Source organism: Myodes glareolus, chromosome 9 (genome assembly GCF_982192425.1).
Source record: "Myodes glareolus chromosome 9, mMyoGla1.1, whole genome shotgun sequence".
Taxonomy (NCBI): Eukaryota; Metazoa; Chordata; class Mammalia; order Rodentia; family Cricetidae; genus Myodes; species Myodes glareolus.
The window spans coordinates 33,079,718-33,099,517 of NC_142034.1; the positions used below are offsets into that span (position 1 = coordinate 33,079,718).

The 19,800-nt window shown below is 44.9% G+C and overlaps 1 protein-coding gene across 1 annotated transcript in view; it reads left to right on the top strand.

The window, feature by feature from the left end:
• Nucleotides 1-19,800, top strand: part of Ankfn1 (ankyrin repeat and fibronectin type III domain containing 1) — a 351,197-nt gene that overhangs the window by 201,373 nt on the left and 130,024 nt on the right. Inside the window, exons 5-7 of the mRNA XM_048446655.3 lie at nt 1,359-1,569; nt 17,938-18,132; nt 19,445-19,558. Coding sequence (XP_048302612.3) covers nt 1,359-1,569; nt 17,938-18,132; nt 19,445-19,558 — 520 coding nt within the window. The remainder of the gene's footprint in view (nt 1-1,358; nt 1,570-17,937; nt 18,133-19,444; nt 19,559-19,800) is intronic.

A 19,800-nucleotide genomic window follows, 5' to 3' on the forward strand; every position in this document is an offset into this window, starting at 1 on the left:
CACAGTCTTTGTGAGAAGTCCCACACACAAAACTTTCCTCCAAAGAGTCACATTGTCCATGCTATTTGTTTTCTATAGATGATCTGTATTTTATAAATATTCAACTGCTGGCCCTCTTAAACAATTATCCACTTAGCTCTGTAGCTCTCCTGGGAAAACCACTTCAACCTCTCCCTTCAGCTCAAAAGTGCTACGTGTGTAATGGTTGGGGGTCTGAGCTAAGAAACTGTGGGATCATAGTGGCCAGGGTATATTAGTAAGTTTTATTGTGCCTGTGGCAAAAGCTCCTGCCAGCCTAAGGGAGGAAGGGTTTATCCAGGGTTATGGATTAAAGTCCATGACCGCTTGGCCTCATGTACTTGGCAGACCTTCAGGATAGGAATGTATGGAAGTTCTCCTTCGGTCCTTTGTGGATGGAAGCAGAAAGAAGGGGCATACAGGAAGAGACCTAGGCAAGACAAGTGCCCAGTGACCTAATTCCTCCAACTTGGGCCCTTTTTCCTTTCACTGCCTCTCAGTAACGCTCCCACATTATGTATCCCTCAATGACTGCATCACAATTCTTGAGATCAAACTGTAGCGCATCCTCAACAACACACCCAGAGGTTTTGTCATCTAATCATCTGAGCATTTCTTACCTCAGTGAGACCGATGGTAATAATCAACCTTAAATAAAGTAGACTTAAGGATATGGGCATCAGCAGCCTATGGGAGGTGTAGGGAAATGACAAGCGACAGTGTAGGGTCTGGGCTGGTGACACCTAGACTAGCAGTCACGAGGACGGGCAGTAACACCTGAGAGAGGAGAAGGAAGGAAAGAGCCGAGAGAAACACAGAACATGCACTATCAATCCAGAGTAGTCATAATTAAAACCACTCATCCCCACACTATCTATGCCAGCATTCACCCAGCTGCATCCTGCAGAACGTTACTCCAAAGATAAAATGAAATGTAATAATATTTTAATTTAAGGGACATATTCACATGATTAAAGGCCCTGAGAGGTGCCACAGAAAACGAAGGACTTAATCCAGCACTTAAGAACATCTTTTAATAGGCTAGCAAACAGTATCCCTTCAGCAGCAGACTGGCTGCAGGGAGTTGATTTTTCTCACTGCCCTCGACAGGGCCACACAGCACAGTACTGTATCATCCCATCCATCTAAATGTGTCTGCTCAATACCTATTAGGAAACACGGAGGGTCAGGCCAACAGAGCGCTGACTTTGAGGATCACATGATAAATGATAGCTCTGTAATCACCCACTTGTAAGTGTTGCAGTGACCTCTAGGGCAGTCTCTAAAGTCCTGAGATATTGGCTGTAACCTTGGACCAACCTGCTTTTCTTCTTCTCCAGAATTTCCAGGGCAACGAAGCCATGTTTGAGGCTGTGGAGCAGCAGGACCTAGATGCTGTGCAGCTTCTCCTCTACCAGTACACACCGGAAGAACTAGATCTGAACACACCAAACAGCGAGGGACTGACACCCCTGGACATTGCCATCATGACCAACAATGTACCCATTGCTAGGATTCTTCTGCGGGCAGGGGCCCGAGAAAGTCCACACTGTAAGTAAACCTGAACACAACGGCCCATGTCATCCATCAGACCTTTGCTCTTTGTCACCAAAATAACCACACAGGAATGGCTGACTAAACGCAGACCCTGAAATTCTTTCCGTGCGTCCAAAGACTTTCACGCACAGATCAATTAGTGGTTATCCGTCTAAGTACTTGATTGCTTGCTGGTGAAAACATCATCGATGGTATTGAAAGGAAGCCTCTCCAGATGACTTTCCTAAAAGTTTAAATTCAGGCTTTCTGGCATATGAACATCTTCAAATGATATGGTACAGATTCAGGAAGCATTTGTAGGAAATGGATGAGCAAGGGTTTGTGTCTCTGCATCCACAGTCAATGCAGGGGCTTCACTCAGACACTCACAAACACGGCGTGAAGACTGTGCCGGTCTAGGAATGCAGTGTCAAACTTAGATAAACTCCTTGGTCTCACCAACACTTGCACCCTAGTGCAGGAGACTTCCCGTGAGGAAATGAATTGGTAAACTTCAACATACATTCAAATAGTGGTAAATGCTATTTTAAAATGAGTAGCAAGAGGTTGACAAAGGAAGGGTCAATTTTAAATAGGGTTGGGCAAAAGAACCTTAGCTGATATGGTAGGGAATAACTAAGTCCCAGATAACTAAGTCCCAGATGATATAGCGCCCCTAACCATCAGGTGTGGGTCTGTTCTAGGAAGAATCAACAGTAAGCAGAAGTCTTGAGATGGTCAGAAAGGAAGCAGGAGTACTGGAATAGAGCAAAGGAAAGTGGTGACTGTGGTTGCAGTCACCAGGATCGGGTGGCACAGGGCCTGGTAGTCAGGTGGAGACGTTTTCCTTCAAAGACTGAGTGTGGTGGGGAGGCAATGGCCTGGGCTTGGATTCCATGGTCTGTTTTACTTTGGAGGGTCACTATGATGCTCTGTGACAGATGAACAGAGAAGCAGTCGTAGAGTTGGGTCAACCAGTCAAGGGACCACTTTAATGCATGGTCCCTGGAGCAGGTGCCAGCTGATGGGACTAACATGACAGTGATGGTGACCAGAGACAGATGTAGGACAGTTGATAGACAGACAGTGTAGATAGACAGTAGATAGGTAAAGAAAGACAGCCAGGATAGATGATTGACAGATAATAGTCATGATAGATGACTGATGAATAATAGAGATAGGGGATAGAGATGATAGGTTATTGACAGATTGAAAGATAACAGATAAAATATACAGAGACAGAATTCACACACCACAAAACTGACTCATTAAAAAAAAGTAATGTCCTTTAGTAATGCAGAACCAGGAAAGCCTCACAATAATCGTTTAAGTACTTCTTTATGCCCCTATAAAAATTCAAGTCCTACACTTCTTATTCTTTGACCTCTTCACCACCCCCAGCCCTAGGAGAAATCAATAGTCATTTTGTGTTGTTGCTGTCTTCACCTATTTGCCTCTCCCAGACTTTTCATACAACGGAATCATGTGCAATATGATTAGCTAAGCGCCATTCTGAGTACTTTATACACACTGACACCTCAGTCCTCACAGCATCCTGAAGACAGAGCTCACAACCCCCTTGGTCCAAAACTCTCTGATCCAACGACCACAGTGGCTCGGCGCCACCGTTTTCTCTGCGCTCTAGATGACTCACCCAACTACTGTTCCACTCAAACTGACTGACGTATTTCCAAGTGGTGGCCCCAGAAGACTGAAGGATCAGAGGAAGCTCATACATGATTAGAAGTCACATCTCAGCTGCCAGATTTTATTAACCACCGCCACCCAAAGACTAGGGTCAGAGACAGACACTCGGATCAGAACACTACCTCCAGAAAATCTAAGCTTACCAAGACTGGGTCAAAGAACATGAGGAATAGTGGGGGGTAGGGGCTCTTCAGAAGAGCTGCCTGGTCAGAGGGCAGCTCCTTCTTAGCAAAATTTGAATATTCAGATGGAAAGTTTTTTTTTTTAAAAAAGGAAGAATACGCTGAGAGAGATCTCTACTACCTTCTGATTCATTTGCAATAATGTCTGTCCTCAAGATTCAGAAGGGAGGGGGGTGGAGAGAGAATTAGAGGGTTTAGACAGTGTGCAGACTGAGCCCCATTCTGTAAGAACAAGGAGACTATTCATGCAGATGTTACCACTCCGTGTGCCCTGAACGGGATGAAACATTAGTTCCCCCTCACCTGAGCCTTTGCAGAGCATGCATTTCCTCTGTGAACTGCAAGACTCCCGATGTGCCCAAGCCTTTGTGTTTATAGTTAAGCCTCCATAGGAGTGCTCACATACTGGGCTGGGGATGTGGCTCAGTTGGCGGAGGACCTATGTAGCATGTGCGAAGTCCTGGCTTCAATCCTCAGCAACCACCAGAGAAACTGAGTGTGGTAGTATATGCCTGGAATCCTGGCACTTGGGAGGATGGGCTGCAGGGATCAGAAGTGCAAGGTCATCCTTGGCAAGAAAGCAAGTTCAAAGTAACCTGAGCACTAAGAGTCAGTACTCAAGTACCAACTATCTGGTAAACCAGAACCAAATATGCTAAGGCTTCTGGATGTTTCTTGTTCATACTGGGGTGGTAACCATATTGTTATCACAAGGTTGCAAACAGAAGAACAGTAAGTTAAAATGGCTAGGTCTCAGGACCTGGGGAATAGGACACTTAAGTTACCTTGACCACCCAAGAAATCAAAGCGGCATCTACAGACTCAAACATATGCAAAACGACAAAGAAATATTGGCTAAGTATCCATGAGGCTCCTGTATGCTATACTTCTGAGTTTTATCAATTTTTTGCATGTCATTAACTCAGTTTATAGATGACTTATTTATGATTATATGGAAAGGTAAGTGATTGTCTTATTTAGGTTTTCTACTGCTGTGATAAAAAGCCATGGCCAAAAGCAACATGAGGAAGAAAGAGTTTGTTTCAACTTCCAGTTCCACTCCTTAGTCCATTGTTGAGGCAGTGAAGCAGAAGCCATGGGGGAGTGCTACTTCCTGGCTTGCGCCTCATGGCTTACTCGGCCTGCTTTCTTGCATATAGCAGCCAGGACCCCCAGCCCAGGCACAGTACCACCCACAGTGAGCTGGGTCCTCCCAAATCAACCATCAGTCAAGAAAACGCTCTAGTCTTGCTCACAGGCCAATCAGGTGGGAACATTTCTCAGCTGAGGTTCCCTCTTCCCAAATGACTCCAACCTGTATCCAGTTGACATTAAACTAATCAGCATACTGGCCTAAGATCACAGTTCGCAAATACATTTCAGTGACCCAAGCCCATGTCCATTGGATGCTAATCCTGGGATCCTTCTATAGCAGCTTACCGTCTTTCTGAATAACCAACGTGGAGGGTTGTGGCCAGCAGCTCCTGTATCTTTCCTTCCGAGCTATTTGCTGAAATTCTGACAACTCTTTGTTCCGTTCTGAGCACTAGGGAGCCATTTGTGTTGGATAAAGGCAGGATAGAAGAACACAGTGTTTGCAGGAATTTTAAATTCACTTTCTAAATCAAGTACAAAAGAAACAGGATTGCTTCTGTCCAGGAGCACAAGCTTTCCCGGGAGAAAAGCTGCAGCCTGCTGTCTATATAACCCGAGGCAAACACCTGCTCCAAACTACTCCCAAGCTGAAAAGGCATGACTTAAGAGGAGAAAAATCCCAACATCTTAAATTCTTCGAATGCTTTGCATATACAAAAATGTTGTTGCTGGCTGAAGGGACAGCACATTCAGTAAAATGTATGGAGGCCTGAATTTAATTCCAAGAACCCACAAAACGAGGCCAAGAACAATACTGCAGCCTTGTAGCCTCAGCACCAGGAGGAGGTGCAGACAGACAGGTCCTTGGGGTTCACTGGCAACCAGGCTAGACTATGTGATGAGCTCCAGGTCAATGAAACATAATTTCTCAAAACATAAGGTACAAAACACTCAATGAAACCCAGTTGACCTCTGCCCCCCCACATGCACACAACTACACACTCACTTCACCCACATACACCCTCACACACACACACACATACACACACACACACACACACGCACACACACACACGAACAGGCACTTATTCAAACACACGCACTCACATATAATAAAATCATGCTTTTCTTGAGATCTCTCACTCGATCCTCACAACTGCCTTCTCAGGTAGAAGGTATTTTTCTCATTTTTTTTTTCTGTGAAGAAACTAGAAAGGGGGAAAGTCAAACCATTTACCTAGCATGACCAAGCTAATGGGGGAGAGCCAGGATGTGAACGCAGACATAACTTTCACAGTCCCTCACCATCACACAGTAGGTGCTAGACTCCTTCCCTCCCTTGCTCTGCATCTGCTTTCCTAGTGACTGCCCACTAGTTCACAGCAGAGTGCATCGTCTCCAGTCAAGCTCATTTCCTTCTTCCTCTCCCCCCGGGTCGTTTTCTTCTCAAAACTAGCCCCATGTTCTTTTAGCTTTGCCAACCAAAGATCCCAACATGATTCAGAAGAAAGACTTGTATAATTTGCCCCATTTCTTAGCAGGAATCACAACTTGGTTGCCTTCGGTATTCATTTATTTCTAAAGCCATGGATCCTGAATTGCAGAGCTAAGAGGGTATTTGTTATGAGCATGGACTGACACACAACCATGTACTTTTCCCCATGTCCCAGAGGCTGCCAGCCAAAATTGCAGACTCCCCGGCCTAATCAGGAGATGAATCCACTATCTATTCAGCGATTCTTTTCTGTTCCTCCCACTTTTCAGCAAGTGGCACAAAGTAGAGGAGTTCTATTACCATGTGTTTCAAGCCCCCAGTGGATGCTAAAAGCTCTGGTTAGCATTGCTTACTCATGTGTGGCTAGCACTATATTTAACTCTCTGTATAACTACATACAATGTTTCCCCGGTACCTATACAGTAAGAGACTAGTGATAACGCTAGTAGTAAAACTTAACAACTTAATATTATTACTCTCACACTTTGGGAACACTGTTAAGTAAAATAAATTTTATTTTTGTACCCAAGAACTATAATGTCACGAAAGTCAGTCTGATTCTTGGAGAGGGCGACTTTGATGACTAATGGGTGGGTACCCTGAAAAAAGAGCTGGTCCACATTCCAGGTGGTACGGAGGAGGACCATACTAGATTTGATCGTGCTACCCAGAACAGAGCGCCATTAAAGCCTTAGGAAATGTTTGCTTTGGGGAATTCTCATTGACTGTGTTTGGCCCACAGTTGGCTGTGAGTAACTGAAGCTATGGAAAGCGAAACTCAGTTATTCTCAGGGGAGCTACTGGAACACTCGCTCCTGCTGAGGAAAACATCGGCTGTTGCTGAAGGGACATGGCACATGTTTCCCTGCAGCCTGGAAGAGCCTAGGATACAGACCAGAGCCCGGAAGGACTGCCGCTGGGGACCACCCTAAGCCCAGGAACCATAGGACTTTTGCTCTGGGCATTGATAGCTTTCCAATAGCTAAGGCTCACACTCCGTGGAGCGGCTGCTATCTGAGGAAGCCTTTCTTTCCTTGTAGATAATATCCCCAGACAAACTCTCTACCTAACTTGCCATATCCCTACTAATCACAGCCCAACAGTCGTGGAGGCAGGGTTACTGAACCATCAGCGAGAGTCTACCCAATTGGAGGCTACCATTAAGTTGGTACCATGAATGCCTGCCAACACCAGCTCCTTTGGATTCCCGCCACGTTCAGATCTGGTCATACTCGTGGATCTTTGCCTCATCTTTTAGTCCCAGTATCACAGACATAATAGATAATCAGGAAGCTTCGGTAGAAACTTTAGTCTTCTGACACCTCCATCTATAGGAGGAAAAGATATAAATTTCTCAGGAACTTATACTTTGGGGCATTTAGGGGGGCGGGGTACTTCTGCTCCTGTGATTTTCTAGGCACGGTTGCAAAGTTGGATCATCAGTGTACCTGGCCCCTTTTCAGTTCCCACTGTCTACTGATGTGGACCAGCAAAACTGGTGGGATGCTCCTCAGTGTGGATTTTTCTTCCCCTTCCCTCGCCTGGCATCTTCCTGTCTCTTCAGAACCCTCCAGACTGCTGCGCGGTGAGCCCCTCTCACACCTCTCTCAGAAGCTGCCTGCGCCGAGCAGAATCTTTCTATTCGGGGACTTTGCACAATACCAGCACAGAGCCACTGTCACCAGCAGACAGTCCAGCCCCCTGTGCTGCCACCCCGGCACACAGGCTGTGCCTCTCCCGTCTGCTGTAGTCAGGAGTCTGTGCCTGTGCTGAGAACGGGGCAGGCTGTGTCTGAGAGGTGTGACTATAAACTAATGAGGTCGGCTTTGTGTAAACAGCCGCAGCAGAAAGTCTGCAACCCTAGCCAATGTTAGTCTTTACCAGGGCCCTCCTGGGAGACCCCACGCTCACTCCAGCAGCACCGCCACTGCTCCAAACACTTTTGGGATTGTCCGCGGAGTTGGTGCATGTGAAAACCAGACTTGTTGATTAGTCACACCTGATTTTTATTCCAAACCAGCATTGCCCAGCGTCATCCTTCTCCACGATCCCCGGACTGGGCAACTCTCAAAGGACAAAGGTTTGCTGCCATTAAGAATATGGGGAAATGAGCCATGCATGGATCTCTTGAATGAGATACAGTCTCTTATCTGCCTCATTAAAAGAGGGGTGTAAATCCTCACCCTGACTTACAAGTCTGCTCTCCAAAGCTTGCCTCCTCCAGTATGTCCTCCTTCTGTCCCTTGTGCATGCCACACTATCTTGCCCCAAGGACTTTGCTCTAGGTGTCCACTCTACTTGAGACGCTTGAAGACTCTGATTCTTGATCACTACATGTTCAACATCTTAATATCCATAGTTCCATAGGAAGACAAAGATTTCCCCAAATACGGAGTGGCTTCACCCTATTTTATGTTTCTAATGACTATCAGGTGGCATTGGTCTCAATTTCAATCACCCACTCTTCAACAATGACTGCTTCTCTCTCTTAATTTCCAAATAGTTGACTGACAGACAAAATGTGATTATCTTCAAAGCAAAAGAGTTGGATATTTGTATGCACTGAGGAATAATTGCCATAATCAAATTAATTAGCACACTCGACATCTTCATGTTGTACATGAGATCCCCAGAGCTTGTTAAGCTTCTAACTGAAAGTTTGCAGCCTTTGGTACACCTCTCCCAGCCTCTGGTGCCTGGCGACCCACCTTCTATTCTCAAGTTCTGTGATTTGGATGTTTAAAGGTTCACCTAGACATGTAATCATGCACTTGGTCTTTCTGTGCTCTGGCTTCGCTAGGCTCATCCACATTATTGCAGATGGCAGGAGTCAGCTTTTGCTTTGCGTTTTTGATGTACCCCACATAGAATAAGCTCTCTCTGGCAAAACCTAAAGCATTACAGATAATGTTTAACAATGTCTTTGACTGCCGTTAACAGTGCCCTTGTGTACCTAGGCTCCTGCTATGGAAGCAGGAGCCTATGTATTCCCAACATTCCCAACATTCCCACTGCTATCGCTCCAGAAGGTATCCATCCTTCTTCCCATCCCCCCACACACACCGTCCCACCATGAAAGATCACTACTGGAGATGGTGCTTTTAAGTCAAATCAGTAGCACAGCCTAAAAATCAAATTTGTGGACTGAAGGAGTCCTGGTTTCAAATTCCACATCTGAAACTTGGTAAGAAAAATCTTTAGCCTCTTCCTGCCTCAGTTTCTTTATCTGTAAGATGGACATAATCTTATGTTAGTTATTATCTATATCACTCGGTATTAAATCACCCCAAACTTAGCAAATAATGACATTTCTCTAAGTATCTATGGATTAGACATCAGGGCATCCATACAACCGCTATCACCTTGCAGTTGAATGGAGTTACGGGATCTGTCCCATTGCTCACTCAGGGCCACAGCTGGCAAGAGCTCTGCATCCCTGGCTACATGGACCTCTTCATGTGACAAGTTGTTGACATCGCAGTAGATGTTCCTAAGTGCTAAGGTTCTAGAAGGTGAGAGAGATCAACCAAGGCAGAAACAAATGTCCTTTGCCACCTAATCTCAGCTGCGACAGGATATCGTGACCACCCCTGCACAGCATGTGTGTGGAGGAACGTCTGGAGAGGACAGAGGTAGATAGATGGGTGTTCCTGGAAGATTGGCTGCGACACTGTCAGTCTAGGACAGTAGGGCAGTTATGAATGCAGTGGAGTAGTACCTTTCAAGTCCTTCGCTCGTGCCCTGGGATGCTATAAACACCCCCTGACCTCCCCAAACTGTCATTCAATATAATTCTAAAAAAAAAAAAAATCCAGGAGCTTCTGGAAAAGAATTTAAATGTTTACCATCCGCTACGTGGGTCCTGTGGTAAAATAGACAGAACCAGCCCTGAAGATTGTGTGTGCTGGTACCCCCAATACCACACACTTTCTGAAGACTGTAGAACTGTGCTATGGGCTACACTGTGCGACACAGCAGGTATTAGTCATGTGTCACTCACAATCTCTTAAAAGATGGACCAGAATGGAGAGCTCCAGAATGAACCCACACTCTACAGACCGCCAATTGCTAACAAGGATGCCAAGAGTATATCTACAAGGGGAAGAGTATGACCTCCCTAGCAGGTGGTGTTGGATATCCCCAAACATGAAAATGAAATCAGGCCCCTATGCCACATCATATATAGATCAGCACAAAAATGTATTAAAGTCATAAATATAAGACTAAACTACAAAGTTGCAAATAAAAACAAAGGGGGAAAACTCCATGATGCTGGTCTGGAGAATGACTTTTCGGATTTGACGCCAAAAGCAGGAGTAAGAACAAAAGTCAGTAACATCAAACTAAAAAGCCAATGGATAATAATGAAACTCGGAGAAGAAACAAGCGGAGATGGAAGATATCTATAAACATACATCTAACGAGGGAGTCAATGCCCCAAATACAGAAGGAAATCAAATGACAACTCAGCTAAGAAATGGGCACGACTCCTGAGCAGACAGACTCAAAAGAAGATGCCCAGTGACCCACAGCACTGTGGAGAAGTACTCAACGCCACCAGCCTTAGAGAGAGGCAAGTCAAAAGCCGCAGCAAGATATAATTTTACACCTGTCAGAACCACTTTTCTGAAAAGACAAAACGTAAGTGTCGGTGAAGATGTGAGAAGGGAACCTTTTATGCTGTTTGGTGCGGATGGAAATGGGTAAAAACAATTTGGAAAATAGATGGCATTTCCTCTAACAACTATAAATAGGTCTAAGGATGTGGCCCACTGGCAGAGCACATGCTTAGCATATGTGATGTCCTGCGTTTGTTACTAAAGCACTAAAAATAGTATTATCATCTGATCCAACAACCCCGCTTCTGGGTGTTTACCCCAAAGATCTGGAATGTTTGTCAAACAGACGTCCACACTCCCATGTCTACTGCAGCACCGTCGGCAGCAGCCAAGTTATGGAAGGAACTGGGGTGTCCTTCAGCAGGCTGATGAGGGAAATGTGGGATGGGGGCACAGCCAAATGACACTTTGCCTCAATGAGAAAGGAAATTCTGCCCTTTGTGACCACATGGAGGCAACTGGAGAGCCTTATCCTAAGTCAGGCACAGAAGAGACAAACACCATCTGATCTGACTCATGCAGGGAACCCCGAAACACATACTCACAGAAACAGAGAAGAAAAATGGGGGTTGCAGAGGCTGGATGGAGGGACATGGGGAGATAATAGTCAAAGGGCAGAACATCTCAGTTTTCAATCTGTCTCCCATAAAGTTAATGATACTGTACACTTACATTTTCCTAAGCCAGTACATTTTAAATGTCATCATCACCAAAAGTAAAGCTCTCAAGTAAAGTGTATGCTTTAATTAGCTTAATCTCATGATTTTACATTGTATTAATAAATTACAGGCCCACCTCATACCCTATTCATGTAAACACTTACAAGTTTCCAGTTTACAATAAAACAAAATTTATTATTAAAAATGTATGTAGCCCAAATCAAAAAGCATTAGAAAGGTGAAATTCATACTGGTTTTCAAAGGTCTAGGACAAAAACATTTAGTATAAAATGTCTAGTCATCCACAGGTTACGTGTAGGAATGACAACAGTTTAGACATGTTGAGTTAGCTACAATACATTTTAAAACTCCTCTCACCTGTTTTTAATATTAACGAGAGGAGATTCTTCTGCCGTGGCTTAGCCTCTATAGCTGTAGACAGTGCAAACAGCATCCTCAGAAGATGTGGTCATCCCACTCAAACCTGATCTGAACTCCCTAAACAACCTGGCAAAAACATGTGGAACGTCTGTTTACCCCCCTTGAATTGAGTGTGCCCTGGCTGGGAGGGCGCCCTCTCCATCATGAAAGCTGCCTCCTAAGGCTTCACCAGCTACCTGGCGTGCATAACAGAGGCTCTGTAGAGCCCCTGCCCAGGTGTGATGGCCCTAGGAGAAGAAAGCCCTGTCACAGTAAAAACGAGACATCTCTGGGTCTCTGCAACCTTTGCAACTGGACTCTTAGAGACATCACAGCTGGAGACCCAAGAGAAGCCAAAGTAGACTTTGAGTTTTGGATTTCAACAAGCCAAGCAGATTGGACCTGAATGCCAAGTCTCTTGACAGTACGGGTTTCTTTAATGTCATACGTTTAATCACTAAAATGCCTGTGCCTTACTGCTCTTGGCATTACTACCTTAAACCAAGTTCGCTGCAGAATTGTTGGATGGTTGTCACTTATGATCAACAAAGATAAATCTTATGAACTGCCTTTCTTCATTGCCCAGAGGATATTGGCTCTCAGTGCAAGGTTTATATCAAAGTGACCTCGCTTTCTCCTTTGAAATAACAGATAGCATCCACTTTGACATCATTTATGAGTGTGTTATGTTTCTAAAAAGTAGCTGGAATGGACATTTTTTAAAAAAGATTTGGAACAAGAGATTATTTTTTGGTGGAAAAAGATCAAGCTATTACATAAGAACAAATTTGAGTTTATTTTTTGTGTGCTTCTAAAAATCAATAGGAGTGATATTGATAAAAACCTGTGTGGAGATTATCACTAACTTAGCATGGTTTGTGATTAGGCACCATTGTTATGCCAGTTTTCAGGTAAGAGCCTGTGTTCAACATGGCAGAGTGACTGACTAAAACTATGCACCATTTTTTTGGAAAAAAACTAAAAGTACATTTGACTTGATAAACAGTTTCAGGAATATACGCAAGGAGACAAAAATACAAAACTATTTCAGAAGGCAATTTGTTTTACGTGCTTGCATCCAGTACATTACCAAACAAATCAAAGAATTCAGAAGCCAAGACATGTGCTGACCTTTTCTTCTACTGAGGGTGCAGCTCCCCAGCATCTGGCCACTGGTCATCAGCCACAGCAGTAAGCAAACAGCCAGAGCTAAGGCAAAGGAACCAAATTTACTCACATTAACTAAGGTCACCAGGTAGGCAAAAAAGGTGACCTGTGCGTGTTTGTGGTGGCTAAAATCTGGGCATGCAGTTAGAAGATGTGGGACCATGTCAGTTGCAAGAGAGGCAGTCAAGTGTGGAATGGGGGAGCAGTAGTGATGTGTGGGCCAGTGCTCATGTGACTGACTGTCCATTGTCTGAAAATGTGCGGTACGTCAAAATGTCCCGCAACCAAAGAATGGATAAAGAAAACGGACATCCAAACAGTGGAGTATTGTTCAGCTGTTACAAAAAAAAAAAAATGGCATCATGAAATTTGCAGGCCAATGCCTGGAACAAAGAAGAAAAAAATTATCCTGAGTGAGGTAACTCAGACCCAGAAAGACAAACAAGGTGTGGACTCACTTCTAGGTGGATATTAGCTGTAGAGTAAAGATAATCATGCTACAACCCACAGGCCCAGAAAGGCTAAGAAACAAGGACACATGAATCTCTCTGGGACCTTACATCTTTTAAGGATACTGCATGATGTCTAGGACCTCAAGGTACCTTCGAGGGTTACCTCCACTCTTGGAAACAACCATTTACAAAGCCTATTTCTGCCGAAGACAAAAACACTGTTTCCAGTTTCACTGCTGGAGGATGAATGAAGCTCTCTTTGCAAGCAATGCCTTTGCAAGGCAAAGATGGCTCAGGGTTTGGGGTGCAGCCAAGCTGGGATAAGGATCCTTCCTATCACTGAGATGCAGCGATTGTCTGGAGCCTTGTTTGTCTCATCAACAAGAAAGAGGAAAACGGCAATAATAAAAAAAAAAAGTGTTGTAAACTGCAAAAATTCCATTATCACCATTAAAAGCGAATGTATTCATTTTTTGCAAGAAAATCAAATAAATTATTCCCTCAAAACCTCGAGTAAATTAAAATTAGGGACTTGCACGATGGCTCTGTGGGGAAAAGTAATTGCTGCTCCGGCAGAGGACCTACGCTGAGTTCCTAGTGCCAACATCGAGTGCCCCACAACAGCCTTTATCTCCAACTCCAAGACATCCTGCGCCTGCAACTAAAAATAAAACTTTAAATTTTTAATTTTTTTTAAAAAAAATTCAAATTACCCTGCACGTTGCCCTCATTCATATTTTCAAACTTTTTGCAGCCAGGTCCCATTCAGCAGTGTGGTGGAAGAGTGAAATAATGAAGTCGCTAAGGATCTGCAGTCCCTACGCTAGAGTCCAGCACTAGACAAAGTCCATTCAGCCCCATCACTATTTATCTCGAGATTTAAACAGTAACCCTAATTGTATTCTTTGAACACAGCGTTCCTGCCCCACCTCCCACCCCCATCCCATAGTTAATTAGCTGGGCAGGTCTTATAACAAATTCCCACTCTGAAGCACTGGGTGGTAGAAATACTGTTGATAATTAAGCACCACAATAGCAGGGAGCCTGTCTCAGGAGCCGTGAAGTGGTCTTGCCCCAGCCGGACGGCTTGCCACACACCCACAGACCCTCTATTGTGCTGCCTATGGCTGCTCAGAGGGACAGTTGCCGGGCCGCAGAAGGGACCAACTGCTAGGAAAAAGAAAAAGCTAATACTTGCAGAGGTCAGGACACAAGAAAACAGCCCGTGGGCAGAGTGAAAGTGGAATAGAGACCCAAGACAGGGAGCAGAGGACAGGCAGGAAAAATCAACCGGAAAACAGGCACGACCCCTGCCCCCATTTCCAATCAAACAGCCAAAACGAGTGTGCCAATTGTAAGCTGAATATAAACTGCAATATGTAAGTCATAAGTTGATTCAGATTCCCTTTGATTTAAAGAAGAGTTCTCTGAGTTCTTGAAGGCGTTTAAGAAGACTGTGACTAAATCATCCGGCTTCCCTGGGTTCCCGCTTCTTCGTCTTTAAAATAGGGAGAGTAAAAAGGCTCCTACCCTGAAGTCAAACAAACAAACAAAAGAAGGTCCCCAGGACAATTTTAAAGGTACCAAAACCTACCCCATCACACATCCACTCTTGACCAAATTACCCAGCTTGATATAATTATCATATTCACTTGCTTTTGCCTAAATAAATCTCCCCAGTTAAGTCGATTATCTCATTGGACAGACGCTGCTATTGGCGGTTAAGTGGGTCATTAATAATAGGCAGAAACATGGCTGTTTTATAAGTCAGCTGGTTTGGTGGCAAAAAAAAAAAGTCTTTCAAAGGGGTGTTTTATTAAGCTATTAAAAAAAATCCATAGGAAAAAAATATAAAGATTTGCCTGGTGAGACGGTTGGAGAACACAGGTTCAGCCTTTGAGATTGGTCCACGCAATTGCCTATAACAGAGGCCAGTGAGGACTCTCCGGGGACACCTGGGACTGAATCTGGAGAGAAAGAAAAAGAAAAGATTTCAAAAATACTTTCTCTTTCTCAAAAATGTAAATCTTCAGGTTTTTAGGAATCCCCCCGCCCCCACCTCCAGAATCAACTCATCGGTCATTTCTAAACAATATGTTCTCATTGAGTTCTGCACGGAGAATCCAGGGTCCTAGAAGACCAGCGACACTGGAGGATGGTGGTTCCTGGGAGGCCCTCCAATCCCTGTCCGACCCACTGTCATCACTGCACCCTGCAGTAGCAGAACCATGCCATTTTGCACAGCACTACATTGTGGCCCCTTTGGACCGGGCCCCTGACTGTAGAAGGTGAAGGTGCCCTCCTGGTAGATTCGGAGAGGGCGAAACTGCCTTATGGTGAGGACAAGGACTGAAGCCCTGCAGGAGCAGAGGGGGCAGAAGTAAACCGTGTTAGGTCAGGGAAAGCAGGAAAAATGTCAGGGGCAGGGAAGGGGAGCCGCGCACAGCCCTCGAGAGAAGCTGTCCATCTGAAATGCCACCTGGAATGCCAACCCATAATAACTGTTGTGGATATAAAAGTTAATAGGGGGGATTTCACAGTATTAGAAAAATTTATTTTTATAAAGCATGTGCCTATCACCCAAGTGTTGACGCATGCATGCAATTCAAACACCAGGTTTACAATGAAAGGCCCACTGAATCACTTAACAAGGACAATCCCTCCATTTTCTCTCTAATTTAGAGCGGGCGGAGGAGGGGGCGGCGGGGAGAGGGTGCCGTTACTGGGTCAATTAATCAACCTGAAAACTGTGACACCAGCTCTGACGCCTAACCTATGGCTAAAAATACACAAATGTATACGAATTTGTTTTAAACTGTCAATGCCTATATTTAGGGCCTTCCCAGCAAGCCTATAATGAGACTGTGTTTGAGGGCTTCAGTCGTCGCAGACTCTACCATTAATCTGAAGTTAGTTAAATTAACAGCATTTAGTACTGCCTTGTCAGTCTTAGCAGCTCCAGGAAATTGCACCTTGAGGCTACTAATATTGCCAGTTTTTCCACTGGAGTGTGTGCTCGTGTAGATGTGTGTGTGCGTGCATTTTTCCTCCCGGACCTCCCTATTCACAGACCGTCATGGCCTCGCTACATCCCCAGCACTTACATTATCATTTATTCTGGCCTCCGTGAGCCTCCCCGGGGGATTCTGCACAGCGTAGCTGCTCAGTCCAAGGGTTTTTTTAACTTTATATTTATTTGTTTATTTTTCTGTCATGGCTCATGACTGAGGCTTTAAAAAAAGACGTGTGACAGCATTTCGAGTACATGATTGACTGCTACGACAACATTCATTAACCACGCCAAACCTGCAGCAGAACACAGTCCCGGGTGTTCTGAGCAGCGGCTCTAAGAAGAAAGAAGAAAAGAAAAAGAAAAAAGACTCAACTAATTTTTCATTGACCTCATCTGTAAATAAATTTAGACTGATCGTGCTCAGGGGCAATAATAAATTAGTATTCATTTCCTGTAATTAACGCAGACATGCTTATGAACACAGAGTATCTGAATATACAACCACCTAATTTCCATTTCAAAACACGCCTAACACACACATTTTCACTTGAGTTATCTTCATCAGATTTCCCATTAATTATAAAGAATGAAATGGGTGGGTTTTGCTTCCCACTCATCAGAAAGAAATATTGTTTTGGTCACTGGGAGTGTCAAGCACATTCCAATAACACATCTGCAGACCTTGCCGCTGGCTCATGTCCCTGTTCCTGTGGTCCTCAGCCACCTTTCCTGAGGGAGGCTGTCTCCTGTCTTGTCACCAGTTGGGAGGGGCTCCTCAGAAGTGACAGGTGACCACCTAAGCAGACCCTCCCATGCAGAAGACCACAGGACGCAGCCTCACAGGCGAGCCTAAGAATGGGCAGTTTCTACCGCTGCTGTACATCTGAGCACACAGGGCAGATTGAGTAAACAACATGATGGAAGCCAAGTGGAGCTTGGGATGCACCAGTGCAATCCAAAGGCAAAGCTCTAGTAAGGAAGTCTGGCTTTCTGGGACATGGATATATCTAGGAGAAGGTGCATTCCTGGAGCCAGACCACAGTCGAAGATCAGTGTAGGGTCCAGCCACTGAAACTCCCTAACTCAATTCTGGCACCAGCTTGAGATACTTCATTGACAATGTAGAAATTGGTAAATACTAAAAGAATCCTAAGAGGTGCATGTAAAGTTTTCTCTAGGTTGATAAGAATGTGATAAGGGCCGAAAATTTAAGCTAGATTCCATCAAATATTTTCTTTTAAAAAATCAACTCTGGTAGAATGTAGTTTGTTCTGTCTTAACCTGATGGGGCCCCTGCTCCTATGTGTGTGCCCCTCCAAATATCATCAACACAACCACGACTGTTTATGAGTTCCCTGGGAATCATGTGGCAAAATGGCCTAAGAGCTATGGGAATGTCTTCATTTGCTGAATTGACCACTAAACAGTGGTAGTCAGTGTTAGGCCTTATCGTAAGATACTTAATAGGAAACACAGAGCCCACGTTCTCCAAAGGTTTTCAAAGGCAGAGAGACACAGACAGCCTAAAGCAACCACGCTTCCTAAGGACAGTCATCTTGTCTCTTTCTTCCCAGTCGTCAGCCGAGAAAGCCGAGCCATGCACCTCAACACGCTAGTCCAGGAGGCCCAGGACAGAGTGAGTGAGTTGTCTGCCCAGGTGGAGAATGAAGGCTTCACTCTGGACAACACCGAGAAGGAGAAGCAGCTGAAGGCTTGGGAGTGGAGGTCCCGGCTCTACCGACGCATGAAAACCGGCTTCGAGCACGCCAGTGAGTATGCGCGTAGAGGATGGAGGCACGTGACAAGGCTGAGCTTTGCTTAGAGACAGCCAGGCCTTTTAGGGATTTCTCAACTCTCCAGTCGTAGATGGCTGTTGTCAGCCTGCTTGGGGCAAGAACTCTGGGAGGCTGTAAAAGGGGCTTTTGTCTTGCTTAATTTTCTGGCTCCCAATTGGTTCCCTGGCCACAGCCGTGAGCCCTGGGTGCTTCTGGCCTCCCTCCACCACATCTCGGCTCACCTAGCACTTCCCACCAGCTACGCCCTAATGCCTAATGGCTCGATGGTCTGATGGCCTGAAGTGGCTATATTTTGGGATGTGGAGCTGGAAAAATATTTATTTGCCTATTTGTCCAGCTTCTGCTTCAACTTCAAGCTTAAAGTGTTTTCAACTCTCTACTGTATTTTTTTAGACAGCTATAAACTGAACTTAATACAACAGAGAAAGATAGTCAACTGGCCCATGAATTATGCTTTTGTGTGCATTTCCATTCTTTCTACCAGTTCTTTTGGCTTGTTAAGACAGTCCAGGTTAATACTTACTGGCAGTGCAAAATTCACTGCTGAGTGAAGCCCCTGATGTGAGAACATATCCAGCCCAGATGTTTGTGAACCACTAAATTCTCATTCTATAAGAATTTTTTATCCTGGAAGATTTCATTAGGACAAAAATGTCTAACTCAAACACTTGCGAAGCCCTGCTCTCATCCTAAAGGATTTTATTTAAGCAACTAAAAGAACTGGAGTTGAAATTCCAAATACAAAGAAAAAAAGAAAACAGTCAGTTCTATCATTTAAAAGCCCCTGCCTCGCAGAATGTCCAAGAAAATGAGCTGACTCTGGAAGATAATTAAATGCCAAATACAGGGGTTGTGAGAGCATTCGTTGTGCAAGAATAGAGACCTAAGTTTGAACCCCTGGCCCTCATGAAAAACTCCAGGCATGGCCACACCACATGTGGAGCCAGCACTGTGTTGAGAGTGGAGGGCAGGAGGATCGCTGGACTTGCTGGCTGCCAGTCTAGCTCCAGGTTCAATGAGAGACCCTGTCTCAAGGGAATAAAGTGGAGGGTGCTAGAGCAAGACACACTAAGTCCTCTTCTGGGTCGTGCACATGCGCACACACTTGCACACACATGCATGCACGCACTGAACCTTTTAAGGAAAAGGTTCACAAGGGAAAGCAAGTGGGCTCTGCAAACCAGCATCTGCAAAGTGTGTGCTCCCACCATCCCACGAAGAGGCAGGAGTGTGTTTGGAAAGGATCTGAGAAGCTAAGACTCTGATGATTTTCCTTCTCTGTCAGGAGTCCCGGAGGTGCCTGCCAATGTCTGTCTCCTGGTAACCAGCAGCACGTCCCTCACCGTCAGCTTCCAGGAGCCCCTCAGTGTCAATGCAGCTGTAGTGACCAGGTACAAAGGTACTGCACTTCCCTGTCTTCTCTCCCTGCTCCTTCCTGGAAAGGACTCTGGGGCGTGGGGATGGATGATGTGCTTTGTGTGTCTGGTTCTGCACTAGTGGGGTTGTTTTTATCCCCTTTACTTTTGAAGTCAAAATAGAGCCATGCACATCATTGTAAAGGTCCAGGGAGGTGACTGAGAATAAGTCATGGGTACATTAACAGGACTGGGTGGTCATTCCCTCACTGACTGTCTCGTTCAT